This window comes from Danio rerio, chromosome 20 (genome assembly GCF_052040795.2).
Source record: "Danio rerio strain M-AB ecotype USA chromosome 20, GRCz13ab, whole genome shotgun sequence".
Classification (NCBI taxonomy): domain Eukaryota; kingdom Metazoa; phylum Chordata; class Actinopteri; order Cypriniformes; family Danionidae; genus Danio; species Danio rerio.
In genome coordinates this window covers 48,586,745-48,614,000 of record NC_141040.1, presented here as the reverse complement: position 1 = coordinate 48,614,000, position 27,256 = coordinate 48,586,745, and the positions used below count along the sequence as shown (strand labels likewise).

General features: G+C 34.9%; 1 protein-coding gene across 3 annotated transcripts in view; it reads left to right on the top strand.

Annotated features, from left to right (window-relative positions):
* Positions 1–27,256, top strand: part of mmut (methylmalonyl CoA mutase) — an 87,931-nt gene that overhangs the window by 45,782 nt on the left and 14,893 nt on the right. For 2 of the 3 annotated variants that reach the window (XM_087297763.1, NM_001099226.1), the window contains 3 exon segments: positions 12,377–12,492; positions 19,765–19,896; positions 25,473–25,620. In XM_087297763.1, coding sequence (XP_087153889.1) covers positions 12,377–12,492; positions 19,765–19,896; positions 25,473–25,620 — 396 coding nt within the window. 3 annotated transcript variants of the gene reach the window in all.

Sequence of the window (27,256 nt, the reverse complement as noted above, 5' to 3'; positions counted from 1 at the left end):
AAGAGGCTCAAATTTGTGAAATTGACAGAAATATATAGAATTATATTCATTGATGTAGGAATGAATAATGTGTGCAGAACATTACAGAATGGTTTATTGAAAAAGTGTTAAAAGTGACAGTTCAGGGTTATTAGTTAACTCAAACCACAACACAATCAATGACTGAGTGTTCCATTGAAATGGCTATAATTGATCTTTTATTAATCTTTAGAAGCAGAGAAAGTGGCATCGTCGTGTTCGTCATTGCAGTACTGTAATTATTGTTTTTCTTAATTCTATACAGGTCAGGGTTTTTAGTTTATTAGTTAACTTGAACTAGAAGCATTACAAAACCAAGGGCTTCTGAATTCAGTCCAGCTTGAAAAAGTTCCAATGAAATGAACATAATTGATCTTTTTTTTTTTCTTTGGAGGCAAACTAAATTTCATTGTGTAAATAATTGCAGTTTAGATGAAGAAAATGTTCTATATATATATATATATATATATATATATATATATATATATATATATATATATATATATATCCTGCATTTAAAATGTTTCATTGAAATAGCCATCATTGATTCAGTCAGAGAAAAACATGTTGTTGTGTTCATCGTTGCAGTGTAGTAAACTAAAGCTAAGGGCTTCAATAGGCTATATGCACAGCAAGATTTTTTTCAGCCATGCAGCGACAAATTTCTGGTGCCAAAGCAGTGACTGTTTTAAATTTCATGAGGTTACTTTTTACAGCATCAATAATATAATTTAACTACAATAGAATAAGTTAATTTGACTTAAGCATTGTTCAAGTATGAAACAAGATTAAAGATCATTTAAATGCAAGCACTTTCAGGAGCAGCAGGCGAGCGCAGAAACTTCATTGAAAATACTGTGGTAAAATAAATTTCCATATTTCATAGACATGGTGCAGAACAATGGAATTGAATGCAGTGCTTACTGTCCCGCCTTAGACCCACTTTATATTGAATATCAATCGGGCAGTGATTTTTAAAGAAGCCAGATGTTAAACATGGTGATTTCACAATGGCGTAACAGTTCAGTTAAAGTGCTTAAATGTCCCTGAAAATATACCCCATTCAATCCAGTGTTGGAAGTGTTTCATTGAAAGGGCCATAATTGATTTCTTGTCTCGGTAGATGGTTAATTGAAAAGTAATTGTTATTTCTCACAATGATGAAAGACAAAACGAAATTCAATACAGGTCAGGGTTATTAGATAAGTAAAACTAAAACCTTAAGAAAGTCAATGGCTTCTTTTCAGCCGAGCATTTAAATGTGTTCCATTTAAACAGCCATTGTCGATCATTTTTGTGTGTTAGAATTGGAGAAAGTGTCATTGTTGCATAAGATGTATAAATCTGTAAGTGTTAAAGAAAAGGCTCTGAAAAATGTAGATTTATGTGGGATTTGAATGTGAGGGGAATGTTAAAAGATTAAAAAGTAATTATCATCTATGTAAAGGCTGAAAGGCAGGAATAAAACTGAATCTAATTCATAAGATTCCTAAATAATCAATTTTTTGTGAGCTAATTTATTAAAAATGTAATATAATATTCAAGTAGTCAACACTTGAAGTGAATCAAAAACGTTTTTTAAAATTGTCCTAAGATAGAAATGGGTTTTGATCAATCGAATTAGGACAACTTTGATGAAAGGTTTCGATCCAATTTAAATGTTGACTACTGTATATATTTTTACATTATGTATTTTATATATTTTTTCTAGTTTCTAAGGCAGCATTACTTATTTTCTTACAGTTAAACTATGGACACTGTCATACACCTGGCTCATAAAGGCGCAAGACGTGTTCGATTTGTTGCTGTTTTCAGACCAGTGCAACCCTAATTTTCACGTTTTACGCCACGCTATTTAAATAGAATTCCATTTCCACCACTTTGTGAACTCTTAGGCATGCCTGTCTAAAATAGAGGTGTGTTAATGCACATTGTTGGCGCATTGCTATTTGGAGAAACTGAATATGACCGCACCATTGACCAACTAAAAGCTGGTCTAAAGTTCAGCGCAGAGATATGCTCCTATGTTGGTTCAAACGCTTGCACGTTGCTTAATACACACAGGATGTACAGCAATACCACAAATATCTTTAGATGAAGACAAATTAAAGGATTAAAATGTTGCAAAAATATTATTTCTACATAAATATAAAAACCAATATGCTTTCTTCACCTCGGAGGGGCTTTTTCAATTTCATAAGGACAATTTGCATTTCTATAATGTTATTATTATTAGCAGTATTATTTATTATATTCATATTTATATTTGTTTTGATGAAAACAACTTTAGATTTGTCCACCTGTCGGGTTTTGGAGACGCATACATCCCCATATTGGGCATAATAACAGGACGTGTGTTTGTATATAACTCAGATTTTTGACCACACTTCGTTATTATTGTTCAGTTATTCATTTGCTGGAAATTAGAACTGAATTAAATTTTGAAACAAATCTTTGCACTTAAAAAATTAATTATATAGGCTATTGCATGTCTTCAGTGGAGTAAGTACTACACCGTTCGAGTATAGAGTAAAAGTAAAGATACAGTAAAGAGGCCAAATGGAGGAGGCTCATTCTTTATCTTTGTGCTGCACATGGTTTGTTTAACTGTTTTCTTGCCGCTGAAGCATGCAGTTTTTTTACTTACAATGTCTGCCATGTAAATAGCGAATGCGCCATTGCGCGATGCAACTGACTCTTAAAGAGAATGGGAGATGAGACTAATTGATTAAATTCACGTTATGCTCAAAACACACCCATAATAAACAATATTAAGAGAATAAGCACAACCCTGTTAGACCAAGCACCAGGGCGCAGAGCGTATTTTACTGTCCTTAAAATAGCAAAAATGTATTTAAATCCTAATGCTTTTTGTGCCATGCGCTTTAGACTTTTGCGCCTAGATCATTAAAATAGAACCTTATATATTAAAGTGAAATTTTAAAAAAGTACCAAGTCATACTTCCAAAAATAAGCAAAAAAAAAAAAAAAAAAAACCTTTATGTATAAATATATATTATGGCAAGGTTGCTAAATACTAAAGTAACACTGATACAGGTCAAATTAAGGGATTTAAAAAATCTCTCTTTTGATGTTCAGGAGGAGGAGCTGAGATAGCATGTAAAAACCTTTGTTGAGTTTAACTCAGGGGTAAATCAAAATGTCCTTTTTTTTGTTCCAAAAGAAAAATGGCTAAAAATATAAGCCCAAAAAAGTCTATACTGCACCACTGGCTTGTTTAATTCTATACAATTAAAAAAATATATATATATTAGAATTTACATTTTCGTTATTTGGCCATGTACATCCAGAATTTTTGATTTTCTTTGCATCCCTAGATTAGCTTGATTTACTTGTGGAAATAGAAAGGCTTAAAATCTAGGTTCAAATGTAATAATATAATAGTATAAAACTAAAAATTTATATATGTTTTTGTGTTTTACACTGGGAAACAATAGATCTTTTGCCTTAATAAACATTGGCAAATCCCAAATTAATGGAAATGCTAAGGTCTGCCTTTGTCTTCATATAATAATCAGTCTGCACCATATGGATAATAATATTTGATATTAAGTATTACCTTACAAAACAGCACTCTGGAGCACTAGAGTACAGTATTGTATGAGTGTTGCATTCAAACACAATGGTATGAAAAAATGCTTCAGAAAACAGTGCCAGAGACATTATTATGCTGGTATTAAATAACTCTGTAGGTCTAAGATTGAGTCATAGGTTGTGTTTAATAACCATGACAGCATATGTTAGGGATATTTTGAACTTTGATTTGTAAAACCAATTTAAATGATCTTGCATTGCTTGATAGATTCAGTTTCATCAAAGGCTCTACAAAGGCATCTGCATCCCCATGTGGGCTTATTTTACAATACTTTTATTCAGAGTGCGTTAAATTGATTAAAACGAACAGTAAAGATGTTTATAATGCAACAAAAAGGGCTATTTCAAATCAATGCTTGTTTCTTTTTTCCTGAAAAAAAGTGCATTGTGGTTTCCACAAAATCAAGCTCGTGTTTTATGGATCATCTGACACTGAAGACTGAAGTGTACTTTAAAAACATGCTTTGTGTTTACAAATACTGTGGAAGAACATTATTAGATTGTTTTCATTATTATATTTAATAATAAAAACTTAATGTTGAAATTAACGTTTTATGTTTAATCCACTTAAATTTGTAAAAACATTTAAGTTGTCCCCCAAAAATGCTTAAGAATTTTGTTGATTCAGCTCTTTTTAATTTAGTTTGAATAAGCAGCAAAAATAATTGTTTGAATGTAATGATGATTAAAAAGAATTTCACATTATAATAAAACATAAAAGAGTTTATATTAAATGAACAATATAATACAACAATACTATACAATTTGACAATATTAAAGGTATTACCTACATTTTAAATCAGCATTACAACAACAAATTTCTTTTAGAACCTTTAAAAATATTTGCTGTGTCCAAAATCACATACTTGTACACTATATAGTACACTCAAAACAGTATACCTACTACTTCCGGCAAGATGCTGAAGTGCGCATCCGATGGATGCTACGCTATCCCATGTTGCACTGCGAGAAAATTTATGAATGAGAGTAAAGCAACACAGCTGACGTTGGTAGGTCAAATGATCATGAAAGTACTACATCCGAATTTCATTCTTATACTCACATTCACACTGTAGAACAAACTTTTCTCACCGCTGAGTAGTAAATTCAAATTTAAATGCAGTAGCCACTTAGTAGTAGGCCATTTAGAACAAGCTTTGATTTGCCCAACTGTCAGGTTTTAGACCATATGCTGTGCCCCATGTGTATTTGGATATAACTCAGTTTTTTGAGCACACTTCATTATAATTGTTCATTTATTCGTTTGCTGGAAATTAGATCTGAATTTAGAAATGGTTTTGAAACAAATCTTTGCGCTTAACAAACGAAATTAATTATTTATAGGCTAATCGATGTCTGTGTGTACAAGAAGTTTCCCTATCTGCAAGAGTGAAAGTGAAAGTAAATGAGGAGGCTCATCTGTCATTCTCACGCTGCAGATGCTCTGTTTAACTGTTTTCTCTATAGTGAAATGCTCAGTTTTTCCACTTTTAAAGTCCGCCATGTAAATAGCAAATGCACTGTGGCACGATTCAACGGACTCTTAAAGGGAATGGGAGATGAGACTCTTATTGGTTTATTCTCAAAACACGCCTATAACTCATTAAGAAAATAAGCTCAAGTCTTTTAGACCATGCGCCACGGCGCAAAGCGGATTTTTCCATCCTTAAATTAGCAAAAGCGGAGTCTGACACGCCCTTATTGCTTTTGCGCCCTGCGCTGTGCACTTTGCGCATGGATCGTCAAAATAGAGCCCATTGATTTACCCCAAACATTAGAACATTAGTGCATATTAAATACATCTTTACTACCCTACAAGGCAAAAGACCTTAACTTGTTGTGTGGATCTGTATAGAATGATTCAGGCAAATTAAACGTAGTTTATTATACAAATAAGTATACCTTATATTAATTAATAATAGACATTAGGAAATTATTATAAAACTGGAAATTATAAAAATTTTTAATAAAAATTGGCTTAAGATATACAATTCCATGTGATAAAGGAGGTCCTGAATATTGCAAAAATATCACTAGCTCATTTTTGTCCGAAAACAAATGCTACTTCTTAATTCACATACTTATACAAAGTAGTTTTTGTAAAGAAAAGGTACAAATTTCCTACCATATTGGAAATTTAGCTGTGTGTTTATCTGCCATTCGCGAGACTCTCATGCAGAGAAATCTCCTCAGGTTTTTATAATTTTGCATTCAGAAGCTATAGTCCAAACACGTCTTTAAAGAAGTTCACATTGTTGTTGCAGATTAAATATTACACGGAATATGTGATTTAAATATTTTCCAGTTGGCTAGATATTAATTAACAGTCATTCAAACAACATTACAGAAGCCTCTCTACTTGACTGTTGGTCTTGTGTGTCCGCCATGTTTGTAGTTTGTTTACACTTTTTCCCAGAGTTTGTATTTCTAATCGAAATTACATCTAGCGCCTAATGTACAATGGGAGATATTAGTGGTTAGAGTACGGACGGTCGGTTCTACACTTCAAATTTGTAACAGAAATAGTAGACCATCCGGGAATCTTTGGCATGCTTTCAATATCATACTGCAATTTTGGTCATACTAATTCTATTTTCGAATACTATTTAGGAAGAATAGTATGCGAGTTGGGACGCAGCAAAAGTTACTACATTTTGTCTTTGCACTGCATTGTAGTTGTCTTTTTTTGTGTGTGCTCTATCTAAAAATCCATGTGACCTACCAGCACCGCATCCCAGATCAGCTGGGAAATATTAATAGCCATTTTATATGATAAAATAGTGGATGAGCTGAAATGCATTTCATTTGGTCATCGGTTGATCTCCTGTATCAAATCAGAGGGAATGCTTTGATGCGAGAGTGCATTTATCCTGATCCTTAAAGGATTATTCAATACATCTCATGAGCTTTCAGTAATGAATACTTATAGGAGAGCATACAGTTGTCTGGCCAGTGCAAAATAAAGTCTAACAGAGCGATGTTCAGTAGACTAGTCGGCCACTTTATTAGGTACACTTAGTACTGGGTTGTTGTTGTTTTTTTTTCCAAAACTGATTTAATTGTTTTTGCTGTTGATATTGGAAATATTACTCACAGATTTTGGTCCATAATGGCATCATTTGTTCACAGGACATTCTAAAAAATGTTGATATTGGGTATTGAATTATGGTGTCTGTGGAGGACATTATAGTCTAGTGTACTCGCATGATTTGAACTTTGCGACGTGACATGTCTCACAATTCTCTATTCATATCTGCATTTCGAGACGTAAACATGTACAGTCAATGGCAAAATTATTCATACTCCTGGCAAATTCTGACTTGAAATGACTTTTTTTAACCAGCAATTATGTTTGTTTGTTTTTTTACCTGAAATGACATAGTCTTTTCCCAAAAGATAGTAAGACGATGTTCAAGGGGCATCATTGTGGAAAAAATCAATTCCTTTAAGCAAAAATATTTTAGTAAGTAACGTTAAATCAATATTTGCCAGGGGTATGAATAATTTAGACCTGATTGTAATTGCAGAACTAAGTCTGAACTCTAATAGTTGCAAGAAAGGATCTGAATTTCACATTCAAACCCAGAATCGCAAGTAAAAAGTCTGAATTGTGAGATGAAAAGCTGAAAGTATCTTATTTTTCTTCACATGGTGCAAAGCTTCATCAGATCATTTGTCATGGTGCCTTATGTGGTAAAGAGGGATTTGTTTAGTGTCATGAGTTTCAAATAATGCACGGCTCTTTGTGAAGATCTAATCCACCACTTATTCGTGCTCCATGATTTCTATGTATAGAGCCGTTTAACGTGATCAAATCACTCAATGATTTAGGCACTTTGCACGTTTATTGTCATTTCCCTGAAGTCAAGACTTTCTCACTGGTCGTTTTTGGTGTTATCGCACTTGAAAATAAGATTGGGGTTTAATGAAAGCAACTTGACAGCACATGGCCTGGGAGTTGATGATAGTTCATACAGTATATTGATGTTGAATATGTAAATGCATCAACAGCCCTGATGTCAAATTTAAAGTACCAGCCACTCCGTTTCTGTGTAACTGCGACGGATCAAAGGTATGAGAGTGGTTTGCTTGATCTGGAAGTCTTTAGCAGGTCTTTGCTCATCATCTCTTTATGGTTGCCAAAAAAATCTTCAGTTCAGAATGTGCATGCCTTGCTTATGGGGTGTAATCTTGGGGGAAACAAAGTTTATGCACGGAAAACCGAAGTGAGCAACACATCACATGCTGCACATTTGTTCTGTTAAACCCTTAAAATCAAGTGGTTTTGTTTTATTTTATTTTATTTTATTTTATTTTATTTTATTTTATTTTATTTTATTGTATTGTATTGTATTGTATTGTATTTTATTTTATTTTATTTTATTTTATTTTATTTTATTTTATTTCGCTCTGCTTTGCTTTGCTTTGCTTTGCTTCGCTTTGGCTTAGTTTTTGCTTTGTTTGTTGTGTTTTGTATGGTTTCTTGTATTGTTTTTTTGTTGTGTTGTGTTTTTAATGTGTCTTGTTTTTGGTTTTGTTCTGTTCTGTTGTGTCTTGTGTTTTGTTTTGTTTTTGTTGTGTTTTTTTGTTGCCTTGTGTGTTGCTTTTTGTTGCACTTTTTATTGTTTTGTGTCCTGTGTTTTTTAATGTGTTGTCGTGTTTTGTGTTTTATTGTGTTTTGTTTTAAATTTTGTTTTGGCTTGTGTTGTTTGTTTTGTTTGTTGTGGTGTTTGTGTTTTTATGATGTTGTGTTGTGTTGTGTTTTTATTGTGTTGTTTTGTTGCATTGTAATTTTTACTCTGTTCTGTTGTATTTTTTCTGTTGTGTTGTTTAGTTTTTGTTTTCTTTGTTGTGTTTTGTTCTGTTGAGGTTTTTTTTTTTTTTTTTTTTTGCTTTTCTTTTGGGTGTAATCACATATATCTGAACCTCTGTAGTTATTGGTGGAATCTTTAAATTTTAACAAGATGTTATTGGACAGACCAAACTGTACGTCACAAATTTATAGTATTTACCAAGTGTGCCAAGTTACAGGTCTATTTGCATGCAATAGAGGTCATAATTCCACCTTCTTTATATAAACAAATGAAATTTAAGGCAAAAAAAAAAAAAATGTACTAAATATTTGTTTTCAAAATGTGGTGTGCATAATTTTAGGTAGTACTTATTATAATATACATTTTGATGTTTGTCAGGAGTTGGTTTTGCTCATACATTTATTTGAAGATTATGGAGACACGTGGCCATTTTTTTATACTTAATATAAAATCTGAATATTCAAAGCTCAAATTCATTTCTTTATCTTTTTTTAAGTTTACGTTCACGCTACTGGACTCAAAACAACCCAAAGTGGGCAGGCCATTTTACTGCAATGGCTTCAAAAAAAATATGATATAATATAATACAGTTGAAGACTGTAGATACAGTCTAAATACAGTTATAATACAGTTGAAGACCCCCCCCACCCCGTTTATTTTTTTCCCATTTTCTGTTTAATGGATTTCAACACATTTCTAAACATAATGGTTTTAATAACTCTTTTCTAATAACTAATTTCTTTTATCTTTGCCGTGATGACAGTAAATAATATTTTACTAGATTTTTTTCAAGTCACTACTGGATTCAGAACGACTCAAAGTAGGCAGGCCATTTTACTACAATGGCTATTTTCACCAAATTTGGAATGCATATGTTTGAGCTCAGTCTAATGTCACAATAAACGTGGAGTTTGTCCATTTTATCGTGCTATAAATGATTGATCATTTCTTATCATAGATTTTTTTAAATCCATCATTTGTTTAGTTGACTTTAAAATTGGTTTGCAGTGCCTTTGTCCAATTTGCTACCCATATCTGTTAGGGTGTAGGCGTATCTCAAAAACATCGCCATCCGCCAATTTATTTTGAGTTGAATGAAAACTCAATGTTGCGCATAGAAATATTGTTGTTGCATGTCACAATATTGTCAGTTTGTTAAAAATGTATATTACTTTAAATGTTGACCAATAAATATCAATCAAAATAAACTTTTCGCCAACACGGTGACAACATGCAAACTCCACACAGAAATGTCAACTGACCCAGTCGGGACTCGAACCAGCGACATTCTTGCTGTGAGGTGACAGTGTTAACCACTGAGCCACTGTGCCGCTCCATACAGTAATTCTAAAACAAAATAAAAATTATAAAAATGTCCATTTCATCAATGAATTAGGTGATTCTAGACCTACATGTCAAATATGCTGTCTGTAGACATCTAAATTTGAGTATACTTTTTTCTAAAGCGGATGGAGCAGATTATGATGTGATATTATGTAGGTCTGGTAGCAGATTTTCTTTTGCGAATGACTGGTCATTATAATGTTCTTATGTATCCATCATGCCGTGAGCCAGGACGCCCCACTGATCCTTGTGCCTGGATCTTAATGTCACCTAACAATTTGTCCTGAGTGCCCAGCTGATCAGACAGAAGGGGCAGAGAGGTCAGCTGAATGTTACTGCCTGAAAGACATTTTCATCTGAAATCTTTTCCCTCTGAATGAAACAAAAGTCGATCATATAACTGTTCCCTGCACAGCATATCTTTACTAATAATATAAGCAGTCATGTTGACATCTTTAGTATTAGTATCATTAGTAGTACTTATGACCATTTATTAATTTTGTTTTAGCATAGTACTTTCTATGTTTTAATTAAATGCATAAGAGTATAAAAGTAAAATTCTATGTATTAATACATAAGAGTAACATAAGGGTATATTAGTTAAAGGTCCCTTGAAACTAAAAGTTTTTTAGATGTTAGTATTAGTATTGTTCGTTAATAGCATATCTATAAGCTAGTGTGCTCCAAAGCAGTGACTAAATTGGTGTTTAGAAGATATAAAACTGATACAAACATGTAAAGCTTGTACTTTCGCAAAAATGGATCATCGGTTTTACTCGTACTTCAGTTTCTCAAATCATATCCAATCGAATGCTCTCTAGATTCTGACATGCCCCGCCCCCTTCAAAACGCTTCTCATTTGCTTTTCATTTGATGTGCTTGAGTTCAACTACTCTCACTGGCAGAGCGGTGATAAAACAAACTGATATTGGCTGATTTTTTTTTAAATGGAGAGGAGCTACACTATGTACCAACCTCTCTTCGTGTTTTGGTTGAGATTACATCAAAGATTGAATGAAAATGCACATTTCAAAGCACTTCACGTGACCTTAAAGGCAAGGGTTTTCTTAAGGGAGTGCTGGAGATTCATGGAAATTCTTCTAAAAATGTAGTAAAGCATAATCATTACGTCCCAAGTCTAGGGGAAAACAACATGGGCTTAATAAACGAAAAAGGTTGCGGGTGGTGGATTTTCCAAAAGAAAGAAAGAAACAAACAAACAAAAAAAACGTATGAAAAAGATCCCTTTCGCTCCACAACCAAACGTGGACATTCAGTTGAGAGTATTTGAATAGATGTATTATAGAAAAAAGTAGCAATTTAAATGAGCATCTCTTCAAATAATCTGCCGTCTTTAAAGAAAAATACAGGAAGCTAACTTTCCTCCTTAAACATAAACAAAGTCAAAAGTAATCAAAATAAATAGGCAGTTCACCCATATAAGCTCAAACTCTCAAAACGTTGCAAGCATACATGGACATTTCGACAAGAATAAAGTTTGGTTGTCGGACAGAGGGGTAGGGAAATCCAGGAGCTCTCCACTCTTAGCAACCGTCGCACCAAAAATGAGTACCACAAACTTTGCCGATAGTTCAATTTTATAGCTCTCCGTGACCAGCAGCCAATCAGAGCCTGAACCTCATTAAAGTAGGAGCCTATGGGTTAACAAAAAAAAAAAAAAAAGAAGGTGGGACAAAGGAAAAAAAAACACATGCAATGCACAACAAAAATAAGTAAATAAACTTTAGTCGTAAAATAGGAATAATATCATAATGTATTAAAATATTTTTAACAATAATTGTGTATAAATCAACACACTGTACATTAGAATGTAAGGAGCAAACTAATGAACACAAATTAGATTTAAATAATTATTATAATTGTAAAAATAATTAATAATAAAGACTTAAATCTAAATTTTATTCCACTATTATTATTATTATTATTATTATTAAATAATAATATTATGTAATAATAATAATAATACTAATAATAATAATAATAATAATAATAATAATAATAATAATAACATTAAAAGACAATAAATACAAATTATACTAAAATAAAAATAAATAAAAGTAAAGCTTAATTATCAATTAATTTACATTTTATTTTTAATAATTTTATTCCAATTTGATTAATTTTAGCACTTCAACTTATTTATTTTCATTTTTTTAATCTCATACGTATGATTGAAAGCAACTTACCCTTTACCCAAAATAACACTCACTCATTGAGCAATCATATGATCCTGTAACAGTTTTATCATCTTTATTATTAGATTACATTTTATAGTACTTTATTAGCGCAAAGTACATGAGGATAAATATTAAATTTGGCTGCTATTACAATTTAATCTAGGAACTAGTTCACTTAATCATATTTGCATTAAATTCTGTGTTTTCTTGAATTGTTTTCCTTTTGAACATTTCAATACCCTCTACAAACCTCAATCTACAGTACTTGCAGAAGTCATCCACATTGTTTCTAAAGTTTCAAGCACATGGGAGGTTTCCATGTGTTCAAGTATGGCTGATCCAGATTCAGTGTTTGCTCATCATAATGAGGCTGTGTTTGCATTGCAGGTCAGAGGGAGCAGGGATGCAGAGGCGGCAAAGAGATGTTTGGCCGCGATCGAACAGTGTGCCCGAACCAGAGATGGAAATCTTCTTGAACTCGCCGTAGAGGCTGCCAGAGCACGGTGGGTCCCGTCTCATGGTATCCAGATGCACAGTGCTTTTCAAACTGGTTATGACTGAAAAGTTATGACTTATGGAAAACTTTTTCCAAGGCCAAATCTCTGCTCATTTGAATCTTAATAACAATTTATGACCACATTTAAAGGGTTAGTTCAATCAAAAAAATAAAAATAAATAATCTGTCATTATTTGCTCACCATCATGTCGTTCCAATCCTCTGATACCTTTATGCAAACTAATATATTTTGAATGAAATTCAAGGGTTTTCTCATAATTCGTAGACAACAAGATGTTCAAAGTCTCAAAAAAGCAAGTGGTGCTCGCTGCAGAGCCATTTGGGCAAGCTAAGCTCCAGCGAGGGGGAGCTTGAGCTTGAGCTCCACCTTTTTTGCACTTCTTCTACGAGTGATGTCACTGGGGGTAGGGTTAGGGGTGGGGTTGGTGTACGCATTAAAACAGCTTACAGGAGGCAGAACGAGAGCTCATGCTCCCCCTCGCTGGAGCTCAGCTCTGCTCAAATGGCTCTGCAGCGAGCACCCTCTCCAAAAAAGATCCAATAACATTGTCAACATTTCATGTTACTTCAGTGGTTCAACTGTAATCATACAAACTTTCCAGAATACCCCCAAAAAAATCTTCTCTTGTTTGCCAATGTTTTCTTTTCCCTGTCAGGTTGTCCATTTAATATGTGGTCATAAACAACCACTACTTTATTTCCAGTAAAGTCAGCAGCTCTACATGCAAGTGTTTTTTTTTGCCTGTGTTAAATGTGCACCAGGTTCTGTCACTGCTGAAAAGAAGACAGTCGTAAAAGAGTGATTTTTACAAGTTTTATGACATTCAGATGCACTGGGCTTTTCAAGCTTGTAATGACTTACAATCCACTTTTAAAGTTGTGACTAATGGAAAACGGTTTCTAATGCTGACCTCTATGCATTTGAATTAAGAAAAATACCTTAAAGTAGCCATTTATGACCACTAATAAAGGGTTAGTTCACTCAAAAATGAAAATCCTGTCATTAGTTACTCCCTAACATGTCATTCCAAATCCTCTGAGACCTTTGTTCGTCTTCAGAACACAAATTAAGATGAATTGAATGAAATTCGAGAGTTTTCTCATCTTCTATACACAGCAAGATGTGCAAAGTCTAGAAAATTATCCCAAAACAATTCATGTGACTTCAGTGGTTCGACTGTAATCTTACTAAGCTCACAGAACACTTTTGTGCCACAAAAACCCTGTAAAAATCACTTTGTTTGCCAATCTCAGGTTGTCTGGGTGTTCATTTATTATGGACTGTACAGGACTGGGATCTGTCGCTGCTGAAAAGAAGACATAGTCGTAAAAGAGTTGTTTTTATAGGTTTTATGACATTTAGATGCAGTGAGCCTTTCAAACTGGTTATGACTTACAATCCACTTTTAAAGTTGTTACTAATTGAAAACAGTTTCTAAAGCTAAAACTTTAAACAAATGGTTCTTCCAAACAGACCATGACCCCAAGCATACTGCAAAATTTGTTAAAATGTGCTTTAAGGACAACAGAGTGAATGTTTTGGAGTGGCCATCACAAAGCCCTGATCTCAATCCTATAGAAAATTTGTGGGCAGAGTTGAAAAAGCTTGTGCGAGCAAGACGGCCTACAATTCTGACTCAGTTACACCAGTTCTGTCAGGAGGAATGGACCAAAATTATTCGCAAACTATTGTGAGAAGCTTGTGGAAGGATACTCTAAACCAGTGGTCACCAAACTTGTTCCTGGAGGGCCGGTGTCCTGCAGGTTTTAGCTTCAACCCTAATCAGACACACCTGAACAAGCTAATCAAGGTCTTACTAGGTATACTTAAAACACCCAGGCAGGTGTGTTAAGGCAAGTTAGAGCTAAACCCTGCAGGGACACCGGCCCTCCTCGACCGAGATTGGTGACCCCTGCTCTAAACATTTGACCAAAGTTATACAGTTTAAAAGCAAAGCTAAAAAAATACCAGGCAAATGTATGTAAACTTGACTGTCTAGAAATTAATTAAAAATAATGATCTCATTATTCTGGCATTTATCAAATGTAAATCATTTAGGTAATCCTAACGGACCTAAAATAGTAAACATTTAATATAATTTATCATCAAACATTTAAAAAAAATGGTTATGTTTCTTTTTTTAGTGTATGTAAACTTCTGGTTTCAACTGTATAGCCTATAGTACAACAGACAGTTGCTGTTATTTGGCCTATACTGATTTTTAATGTATATACCTGTGCATCGTACAAAAATATGTGTCTTGCTTCATTTGTGCTACAGATTCAGAATATTTTCCACATCCAAACTTCTCTCAGACATTCTGTGATAATATAGTTATTTTCAGTTAAGGGATGAAGGCTTTCAGCGGATCATATGTCCATTGTTTCATTTATTATTCACATGATCATTTATTATTAACCAGTGTTGTGTGCATGTATTATTTATTACTTATGGATCTCATCGTTTGCATAAATATTAATCAAAGAAACTCAGGTGAGGTTGTAACCCAAGAAGAAATATGTTGTCCATCTTTATTATGTGTTCCTTATTTGAAGCTACAGGTGCCCATTCAGCCCTGTCAATCTCCAGTGCAGAATGTGCACGTACACCTTATCAAGACTCTTACCTTTTGTAGGTTTGATTTTTTTTTTCTATAATCTTGCTTTTGGAGTTTGAGGGGCTTGACATTAACCTGCTAAGACTCATGCCAGATTGTTGTTTATTGATTTCTCTTCCACTTTTAACACTATAAAGCCACATTTGTTGGTGGAGAAATTAATTTGTCTTTTTAATTTGGATCTTAATATTTGTGGATGGATTCTTGATTTTTTAGTTGGACGTCAGCAGTATGTCAGAGTTAATGGTGCTCTTTCTGACTTCCACTGGCTCCCCTCAAGGTTGTTGCCTCTCACCTCTTTTGTTCATCATGTATACTAATGATTGTCGTAGTATTCACGGTGATTGTCATATCATTAAATACGCAGATGATTCTGTGATTGTGAGTCTCCTCCACGATCAGGATTTGGGGCATGGTCCTGCTGCGAAGGAGTTTACTTCCTGGTGTGATAGATTTTCTCTCCAGTTGAATGCAAGTAAAAAAAAAAGACATGGTAATAGATTACAGGAAGGCTTCTCCAACACCCAGCATAACTAATATTAAAGTGTTGGACATTGAAATTGTTGACACGTATAAATATCTAAGGGTCGTTATTGATAATATGTTGACATTTCAACCTAACACCCAGGCTGTCTATAAAAAAGTTCAATAAAGACTGTTTTTTTCTGAGGAAACTTAGATAATTTCAGGTTTGTACCTCTATGATGAAGCTGTTTTATAAACAATTTATTGAATCGGTTTTATATTTTTGCATTGTAGTTTGGTACGGTAATCTGAGTGTGTCAAGCAACAGGCTGAGCAGCCTGGTGAAGGTGGCAGGCAAGATAATTGGTTTTAACCAGACTGGTCCAATGGTAATCTACCATAATTATGTTCTAAAGAGAGCTCAGGGTATCCTCTGCACCCCGGATCACCCATTGTACTCTTTATTTCAGCTGTTGCCATCAGGACGTCATTTTAAGGTTCCTTTTTGCATGACAAATAGAACCAGAAATTCTTTTATAATGGTGGCCATTACGTCATTAAATGAGTCCAGGGGGGAGGGGGGGTGTATCTACATATTGATGTATGGATGTTGTGTGGTAATATTTTATTAATGTGTGCATGGAACTTCGCCTGTGTTACAGTATGGCACCTTGTTGCAATTTTAGTTTCCCTAACGGGATAATAAAGCTGAGTCTGAGTCTGAGTCCAAATGGTCTATCTAACCAGCTTTGGCAGGTTAGATAACCACTAGCCACTTTGGCTGGTTGCAAATAATTTAGAAGTTGTAGTTTTCTCAAAAGCAGTGTTCAACAATAAGGATGACCCATTGGCCCTTGAAAGTCGACTGACAAGCACAACTGTGTTCAAGAATGCAGGTGAATACCGAATGGGAGAATGATCATGCACACAGTGAGACACAAAATATTCTCACTCACTGACATGCATGAGTGTTTCAAAAATTTTTCAGGTTCATGTTTCCCTGCGTTAAACATCCGTGCCTGGAAACGCAAGTGGTGCAATCAGTTCTCTTTAAAATAGACGGACAAAAAGGGATGCTCTTTAGACCGGTGCCAATAATTAATATATCGACTTATCGCACAACACATGTTAAGTATCTTGCTCATACATGCTTTTTTTCACCTGAGGAACATCGCAAAAAAAAGAGATACTGTGTCAAAGGAAGAGATGGAGATGCTTGTCCATGCCTTCATCTCTTCTCGATTGGATTATTGTAATGTTCTGTTCACTTGTCTGAACAAACTCTCTATGGAGCGATTGCAAGTTGTGCAGAATGCAGCGGTAAGGCTTTTAACTAACACCAGTTGGAGGTCACACATTACTCCTGTGCTAAAGGCACTTCACTGTCTTCCTAATAATTCCAGAGTAAATTTTAAGATTCTGGTCATTACATATAGAGCTCTACATGATCAAGCACCCCTGTATATTCAAGATCTTTTAAGAAATCACTCGTGTAGTTCTCCGAGGTCTTCTGGCAAAGACCTGTTAGCCATTCCCAGAACTCGTCTTATGACTTAAGGTGACCGTGCCTTCTGTGTGGTGGCCCCATGGCTCTGGAACTCTCTCCCTATAGCACTGAGAAATCTGGGATCAGTTGAACTTTTGAAGAAGCATTTAAAGACGCACCTTTTTGCTCAAGCTTTTAATTAACAGTATTAGTGTTTCTGTATTTGTATTTTTAATGAGTTTTAATATGTTTTAGCATGCCTTCTTTTTATTGTCATGTGTTCTTTTAGTTGTTTTCTCTTATTGTAAAGCACTTTGTGACTCAATGTCTGGGAAAGCTGCTATATAAATAAACCTTTACTTACTTACTTACTTACTAACACATGAACCTTAATCATTTTTGTTGATGCAATATATATCGTCCATACATAAAACCCAACATTGTAGCCAATTGTGCAAGCTCTCTATCTCTAATGGAGGTGTCAGTGTCAGTATGGTTAGAAAACACTATAGTATTTACTATATATTACTATAGTATATTTTCATGTGGGTATCCTATAACTGAAAATAGATCTGATAGCAACATTTTCACTTTCGGATTCCAATTCCAATTCTAATTATTAAAATGACTATAATTAAATGAAATATTCTCAAGAATACACTATTATGTGTTCTTTGGAAAAGTGTACTCTCAATATGATGATATTATATTGTCATTCTGGCGTTATATAATGAGCATAAAATGGTCTTAAAATGACAATAATATTGGTTATCGCAATATATTTTGGTGCAATATATCGTACAAAAAAAAAATAGATATCGTGACAGCCCTAATGCTCATGCACCCACAGTCCTGCTGCTTTCAAGAGCTCTATTTTTATAATGCTGCATTTGCTTTGACCATTGTTTTGGACAGATTATTAACCCTTTGATGCACAAGCTATAAAAAAGATATATATATATATAAAAAAAAAAAACTTAGACGGGTCACTTTAGACCCTTGTAGTGCATTAAATGGTTAAGGGGACTAACATTAATGGTGCATGTTATCATCTTTTCATTATCAAACACAGTATGTGTTTACCTTCTTTCTTTTGCTCATACAGTAGTTATTATTCTTTATCATCATTTACAGTAAAATTGCTTTAATAGGAGATTTACTGCCAGTTTATATATAGTAAACTGTGCATAGTTTTAGATAAATAACAATAAATCATTTTAAAATGTCAATTGTTTATTTATTTTTTGTATAGAAAAGAGTCAAATAAAACGTGTATGCATAGAGTTATAATTTAGGTTACAAGATTACAAATTGTGGCTAAGAACTATGTATTTATTTAATTATGTATGTATGTTCTGACAAAAGTCTTGTCATCAATCCCAGTTGTAACAGCAACAAATAATAACTTCACTTCTAGTTAATCATTTGGTGGCAGAATGCATGCAAGAAATTTGCAGAGTAGATGGCAACATTAACAGCCTGAGGTATCAAGACATTTGTGTTGCCCATTACATTACAAACCACAGGAAAGGGCGAATTTTTCAGCAGAATAAAGCTCCTCCTCATACTTCAGCCTCCACATCAAAATTCCTGAAAGCAAAGAAGGGCAATGTGCTCCAGGATTGGCCAGTCCAGTCACCAGACATGAACATTATTGAGCAAGTCTGGGGTAAGATGAAGTAGGAGGTGTTGAAGATGTATCCAAAAAATCTTGATAAACTTTGGAAGTCCTACAAGAACGCTTTCTTTGATATTCCAGATGACTTTATTAATCAGTTATTTGAGTTATTGCAGAGATGTATGGATGCAGTCCTCCAAGCTCATGGGAGTCACACACAATATTAATTATTTTTTTCACTGCAGCATGACTTCATATTCTATACTGTACATTATTTTTGTTAAGTGACAAGACTTTTGTCTAAGCAAAGTCAGACCTTACTGTCCTAATTAAATCATTAAAAATCAAAGCATGATCATATTTTATTTTGGTAAAATAGCCGTAATCTAGAGGCCTTTGCCTTTCATATAAGCCACTTCTGATCCCAAATGATCAACCAGAAGTCAAGTTATTATTTGTTGTTTCTTAAACTTGGATAGGTGACAAGACTTTTATCAGGTAGTGTATGTATGAATGGATGGATTGATGGATGGAGAAAAATGGATCCTTAGTGTTGAGCCCTGAAAAGGCATGTGCGAATATCAACTAATTGCAATGCAACACCATAAAACCACAACTCATTTCCTCGTGCACATTAAGCAAAGTCATACACAACACACAAAAGCGTGAAATGAATTACTGTAGGAGTCATGTGGACAGCCATTTCAGCATGCCAATGTATGGATATAAAGGACATTTTCCAAACAACAAAATTGTGGCTAGTAAAAATGGCGAGTGGCTAGTAATGTTAAAAAACTACTAGCCACAGTAGCGGGTGATAAAAAAAAAAGGCAATGTCAAGCCCTGGTGCCACATGTAGGTGTTTTGCAGAGCTTACCATAAAGCTGTTGTTTCTCAGCAGCAGATTGGAGGATCACATGCTTGGCACATATGGAATGCTATTTCTGCCTCTTTTCCCGCTCCGCAAACACACGTTCCATCAAATGACAATCCAAACAGCAATAACAGAATTGTGTTGCATGATATAATATGATTATGTGTGGATTAAAGGATTGTGTTTGGACTCTGTAGGTGCTCGGTTGGAGAGATCACAGATGCCATGAAATCAGTTTTCGGGGAGCACAAGGCCAGCACTCGCATGGTGAGCGGAGCATATCGCAGCGAGTTCGGCGAACACGAGGAGATAGCACTGGCGCATAACAGGTAGGAGGTCACGCATTTCAACAGTTTGAAGCTTGTAGAATGGAAAATCCTACAACTTCCCACATCCATATGTTGTTGAGTATGCTGAAGGCTGCTGTATAACAGATATGTGGATAATACAACCCATTCAGATTGCATATTGTTCATGCGCAGATGTTAATCCAGTGTTTTTCCCCCATGAGGTCAAGATAAAGCTGTATCTGTATGAAGTATGTAACATGTAGTGTATAGCAGATAAGATTGAAATACAGTAGTTAACATTTGAAGTGGATCATCAACGTTCATCAAATTTTTCAGAAAACTATTGAACAACAGCTATTCTTGTCCTAGGACAAATGTTTTTGATTCACTTTGAATGTTGGCTACTGTTTTTAAAGTAAATTGTCCAACAAATAAATGCAAATTATACCAATTAATCAATCAATGAATCAATCAAAGGCTTTTATTTGTCACATACACTTCCGTTTAGTGAATTTGGATCCTCCCGACCATACACAAACAACACATTTTAGGGGAAGACAGGTCAACAGGAGGTAGCATTTAGAAAAAGGAAGTAAGGTACATTTCAGGAGAGGGAGGTGAAAAAAAACTCCTTTTCACCTTGCTCTTGAATTAGGGCAGTGTGAGATCAGGGAGAGAAAAAAGCCCCAGCAATTAGCACATAAACACATAGACATAACATTGCAACAGGGAATGGGAATAGGGGATGTGGATATAGTCTGATGAGGGCGGGCAGCCATCCGGTTCTGCAGGTAAAGAGCGCTGATCACAGACCCGCCTACTCCCTCCAGTGGGTGAAAGCACACGAAGGCGTGGGATGAGTGGCTAGGTGGTGATTGTCTGTAGCTGTGTATGTGAATGTGTAAGCCTGTAGAGTCCAACAGGTGTTCTTGACAGGGTTAATTTCAGGGCGTTATATATTCTGCATTTCACATATGCACACACATGTACTTGTATATGAGGTATTCCATATAAAGTCAACCTTGCCATAAAAAAGGTTTCACCAAAACCCTTTCTAGGTTTTTTTGTGTAGGCTTGTATTTCACAGTACTGTAAAAATACTGAAAAATGTCTCTGTCAGTGCTTTCAAACAATTATATTTAATTTACTGAAGTCACACAAGTGCTAATTTCACATCTATAACAGAGAGGTGTCACATCCATAAACAAGCTTTTTCCTCAAATGCAAAATTCTAAAATAAAATAAAACTATATTTTTTGTTCTATGGAGAGCCAACTCTTATCCTTTTGATGAGCAATATTTATTTTGGGTTGTGCAATTTAATTCACAGAAGTAGGTTGTCCACTGTAAACTTGCATTCTTTTTTTGGTCATATCCATTACACATGTTTATTTTCCTCATTTAAAATATAAGAAAAAGTTTACAGATGGACATTTTTCGGTCCCACTTTATATTAAGTGTCCTTAACTACTATGTACTTGCATCAAAAAATAAATAAAATGTACTTACTGTGTTCCTAATGCATTTGAGAACACTTGTGGTGCTCTTGAGTTGGGATAGGGGTTGGGTTATGGACAGGTTTGGTGGTGTGGGTAGGTTTAAGGGTGGGTTAAGGTGTAGGGAATGGTCAGCAATGTATTTACAAATGTAACTACAGAAGTTAATTACAGATGTAATTACATACAGGTATTTAATCAAGCACAAGTACACAATGAATAGATGTATTTACACAATAAGTACATTGTAACAAACTATTAATTCCTGTGTAAGTACATATTAGTTAAGGCCACTTAATATAAAGTGGGACCCATTTTTCTGTTCCCATAACTGAAAAAACTGATGATTTGTTGTTTTGTATAATATAAACAGATGTTTCAATGTAATGTTAACATAGACTTTCTATGTGAATTTATGCTTTGAGTTTTTACTGTAAATGTCACGTCCATAACGCTGGAATTGCTCATATATGGTTTATTAGGACTCTCTATAGGTGTAATGTATTTTAAATTTAGTGATTTAGCAGATAAATTTGTCCAAAGCGACATATACACTCACCAGCAACTTCATTAGGTACACCTGTCCAACTGCTTGTTAACGCAAATTTCTAATCAGCCAATCACATGACGGCAACTCAATGCATTTAGGCATGTAGACATGGTCAAGACGATCTGCTGCAGTTCAAAGCAAGCATCAGAATGGGGAAGAAAGGTGATTTAAGTAACTTGGAACGTAGCATGGTTGTTGGTGCCAGACAGGCTGGTCTAAGTAATTCAGAAACTGCTGATCTACTGGGATTTTCACACACAACCATCTCTAGGATTAACAGAGAATTATGCGAAAAGGAGAAAATATCCAGTCAGTGGCAGTTTTGTGGCCTTGTTGATGTCAAAAGGAGAATGGCCAGAATGGTTGGAGCTGATAGAAAGGCAATAGTAACTCAAATGGCCATTTGTTACAACGGAGAAGAGCATCTCTGAAAGCACAACACATCTAACCTTGAGGCAGACACAGCAGCAAAAGACCACACCGGGTGCCACTCCTGTCAGCTAAGAACAGGAAACTGAGGCTACAATTCGCACAGGCTCACCAACATTGGACAACAGTAGATTGGAAAAACGTTGCCTGGTCTGATGTGTCTTCATTTCTGCTGCAACATTCGGATGGTAGGGTCAGAATTTGGCGACAACATGAAAGCATGGATCCTTCCTGCCTTGTATCAACGATTACGGGCTGGTGGTGGTGGTGGTGGTGTAATGTTGTGGGGGATATTTTCTTGGCACACTTTGGGCCAATTAGTTGCAAATGAGCATTGTGTCAACACCACAGCCTACCTGAGTATTGTTGCTGACCCTGACCACACCTTTAAGACTACAGCGTACCCATCTTCTGATGGCTGCTTCCAAAAGGATAACTCATAAAGCGTGATTCATCTCAGACAGGTTTCTTAAGCATGACAATAAGTTCACTGTACTGAAATGGCCTCCACAGTCCCCAGACTTAGTCCAATAGAGCACCTTTGGGTTGTGGTGGAATGAGAGATTCTCATCATGGATGTGCAGCCGACAAATCTGCAGCAATTGGTGATGCTATCATGTCTATGTGGACCAAAATCTCTGAGGAATATTTCCAGTACCTTGTTAAATCTATGCCACCAAGTTCTGCAGTTCTGAAGGCAAAAGAGGGTCCAACCTGGTACTATTGTGGTGGTCTTGAGGTGGCAGACAGGTAGGGTTAGGGACAGGTTGGGTGGTATTGGTAGGTTTAAGGACGGGTTAAGTTAAAGGAATGGTCAACAGTGTAATTATAAATGTAATTACAGAAATTAATTACAGATGTAATTACATGCAGGTATTTAATCAGTCATAAGTACAATGTAAAAGCATGTATTTACACAATAAGTACATTGTAACCAATAATTATTTTCAGTAAAAGTACATATTAGTTAAGGCCACTTAAAGTAGGACCTGATATGCTATATAGCTTTATCAACCTATAACAGTTCAACTTTATTAACAGTAAATCTTTTGTTGCAATTGAGCCGAGCACATGACTCAGCCTGATAACATACAGCATCATCATCTTTATTACTGTCCTAATGCACTAAAAGCAGCTGGATTTAGCTTTAGCTGCTGAATTAATGTTGAAGATTCGGTGTTTGTGTATTTGTTTGTCTTAAGGATTTTCCATATTCAGATTTAAGCATGCATATATGCCCAAACATGACCTCAGAAAGACAGACACAAACATTACACACTAAATATTTAACACAAAACCTTCATAACAGACAGATCTTACAGCCTCAATAACTCTTGTAGTGCTCATGTTACAAGGAGATTTATTTTGTGGAACATCATGTCATGTCAAAGATTTATGCCAACTGATCCGTCACAAGACCTAGTTCCACATTGCAGTTTTTCCCCTGCCATTATATTAGGGATGTGACCAAGACCGCACCAAGTTATTTAATTTCATTTTCTACATAGCACTAAATCACAACAGAAGGCACTTATAGTTCTTTTCTTACAGAACAGGTCTATACTTTTCGTTTTATTAAACAAACAAAATAGCCTTATTTTATTTCTTATTTAGATTACATTTACAAAATTCCTCTACTACAGAGCAGGTCTATACTTTTCCTTTTTTTAAATAAATAAATAAATTGGCCTTCTTTTATTTCTTATATACCTAACGGCATGTCATTTCTGCTCTCTGTTGATTCACACAGTGGGAGTGGTATTCATTTTTTAGAAACTCATTCACTGATACACTGCAGTGTTCCTATCACATGTTCTTCTTATTGCAGATATTTAGAAATACAAAAAAAATTGAAAGTGAGAAATTGTCTAATTTTTATTTATTTATTTAACAATTTCTAAAAGTTAAAAAGAAACTAATAGCCTAGATTTCTGCTTCTTACAAACTAAATGTGTTATAGCTTTGGTATGGAAATATACCAAAGACCTGTTTTTGCACAATGAATAAAAATATATACAAATGTCTGATGATCTTGCTCTTGGAAAATGAATCTTTGTAGTCAGAGTTAAAGCAGAGACTTAAAAAAGAGTGTTCCTGAATTAAAAGAATAGCTTAAAATCACTATTTATTTAGGAAGACACGGTGGCTCAATGGTCGCCTTACAGCGAGAAGGTTGCTGGTTCAAATCCCCGCTGGGCCAGTTGGCATGTCTGTGTTGTGTTTGCATGTTCTCCCCGTGTTGGTGTGAGTTTCCTCCGGGTGCTCCGGTTTCCCCCACAGTCCAAAGACATGCGCTATTGGTGTAGTGTACTGTATGGGTGTTTCCCAGTACTGGGTTGCAGCTGGAAGGGCTTTTGCTGTGAAAAACATATGCTGGTGTAGTTCATTCTGTTGTGGTGACCCCTGATGAATAAAGGAACTAAGCTAAAGAAAAATAAATGAATGATTGATTAAGTAATATTCTTACTTACTATTTATTTATTTATTATTTATATACACTATTTTTTATGTATACATTTATTGTGTAGTATTTTATTTTATAAATTATTTTAAATGTTATATTTGTTTAGTAAATGTTGAGGTGGTAAAGTACATTCTGAACTTTTATACAAGTTATCTATATTATTCACTCATTCATTCATTCATTCATTTTCTTTTCGGCTTAGTCCCTTTGTTAATCCGAGGTCACCACAGCAAAATGAACCGCCAACTTTTCCGGCAAATGTTTTACGCAGCGGATGCCCTTCCAGCTGCAACCTATCACTGGGAAACATCCATACACACCCATTCACACACATGCACTATAGCGCATGTCTTTGAACTTGTGGGGGAAACCGGAGCACCCGGAGGAAATCCACACTAACTCATGGAGAACATGCAAACTCCACACAGAAATGCCAATTGACCAAGCCGAGGCTCGAACCAGCAACCTTCTTGCTGTGAGGCGATTGTGTTACCCACTGTGCCACCGTGATGTCCTATTTTGTAATTTTGTTTTTTTTGGAATATATTATTTTTGTTATATAATTAAAATCAATAAAAAGAAAGTTGAAGGAAAAGAAAGCAATTGCTAAAAGATTTTGTATCTTATTTGATAAAGTCAGTGACTTGTTATAAATGCATGTGCTTTTGTTCCTCAGAGTTGTTCAGTTTAAAAAGCATGAAGGCAGAAATCCTCGTCTGCTAGTGGCCAAAATGGGACAGGATGGTCATGATAGAGGGGCAAAGGTCATTGCCACTGGATTTGCAGATCTTGGGTTCGATGTGGACGTTGGCCCACTTTTCCAGGTATGAAATCGTAACCGTGATGATTTTTTAAATTAATTTATTTTTTTGCTATTAGGTCCTTTGCTTTTCAGTGTTTCGCTTTCAGCAGAGACATTTACTTTATACTAAAATTAAACTCATTTACTAGAACTTCATCTATGTTCAGCTGCTTTGACACAATCTGCATTGTATAAAGCACACTAGAATTTAAGATGAATTGAATTATATGTTTGGGAATTTTTGTTAATGTGCATTACTTGTGGATAAACACATCTTCTCTTCTCTCTGAAATTCATCCATGTGTCAAAGATGTTGAGAAATTAGCTTACGGAGCTTAGTTTTTCTTCTGTATATCCACAATTTGGCACACTTAGTTCTTGGGTTTCATCAATTAAAGTGTCCTTTCTAATCCTTCAACATCAAAACATTGAATCCATGACTGAGCAGATTAAATGCATACCTCCAAGTTAAGCTCCCGCTTTTCCTCAGTTTTCAAAATATGAATAATCCGGATCTCTCATTTGTACTCCAAATATACTACTTTGTGTCGTCGCAAAACAGTTCAACATCAGATTTCCAGGTTTCATTGGAAAAGTCAAAAGGATGGGTTCAAAACTGACTTTAAAATAAAAAGCTTTGATTAAAAAAAAATCCAGTAAAATATTTTTTGGGATTTTGTTTATATTATTCATGAGTTTAAAGTTAGACACTTGTTTTAAATTGATACATTGCAATTGATTAAATTACCTGTCACGTTCGTTCAGTTGATCAGAAAAGCCTTACTTAAAAAAAACATTCAGCTGTTGCAATCACTTTCAAAATTATTATTTTCCATCTGAAAGATGAAAACATGACAGCCCATCAGAATTCATCCTGCAGTGAAAACCTTGTTAATTTAAAGCAGAATATAACAAAATGACAGGCAGCTAGCTCTCTGCAGCTCTCCTCGCCCACTGAAGCTAAGCAAGGATGTACCCAGTCAGTCCCTTTTGTTCTGAAACCTATAATTGATTTGTACATTTCTGAAAAATGTCAAGTGGACAACTGCACAAAAAACAAAGTGCAAGAGATCAACCCGAGCATAAATGAAAGACAGTATTTAAATGTTATTTTTGAGACCAGTCATGACCAAGCTCTTTATTATACACACTTTTAAATGTTACTTCTAAGATCAAACTGCTCAATATATGTTGAATTAGTCAGTTTGGGTTGATTCATTTGTATCTATTAAAAAATGAAGACCTCCTCACCATAAAGCATATTTTGCTGTAGACCAAGGCTTCCCAAACCTTTTAGCCCGCAACCCCCAAAATAAAAACTCCAGTGACTCGCAGACCCCCACTATGCTTGGAGGTGGTTATAAACATGCAAAAATTGCACACAACAGTACACACACAGCAATAGGAACTATATAAACAAGCTTATTGACGACACAAAAAGTGCAGCAGTCTAACAATCATATACTTTTTTATAATCATTATTCATTCGGTTACTTTAATAATAACCTCACTTAATGAGAATGGTGGACATAATGTTAACAGCACAAGACTATTCTCTGTATAATTTTAGAGACCACCAAAGGGAGATCATCTTCCATGTTCAGTCGTGGGCTTTATTTTTAATGTATGTGAGTGACATAAGGTGTCAAAGTTTAACA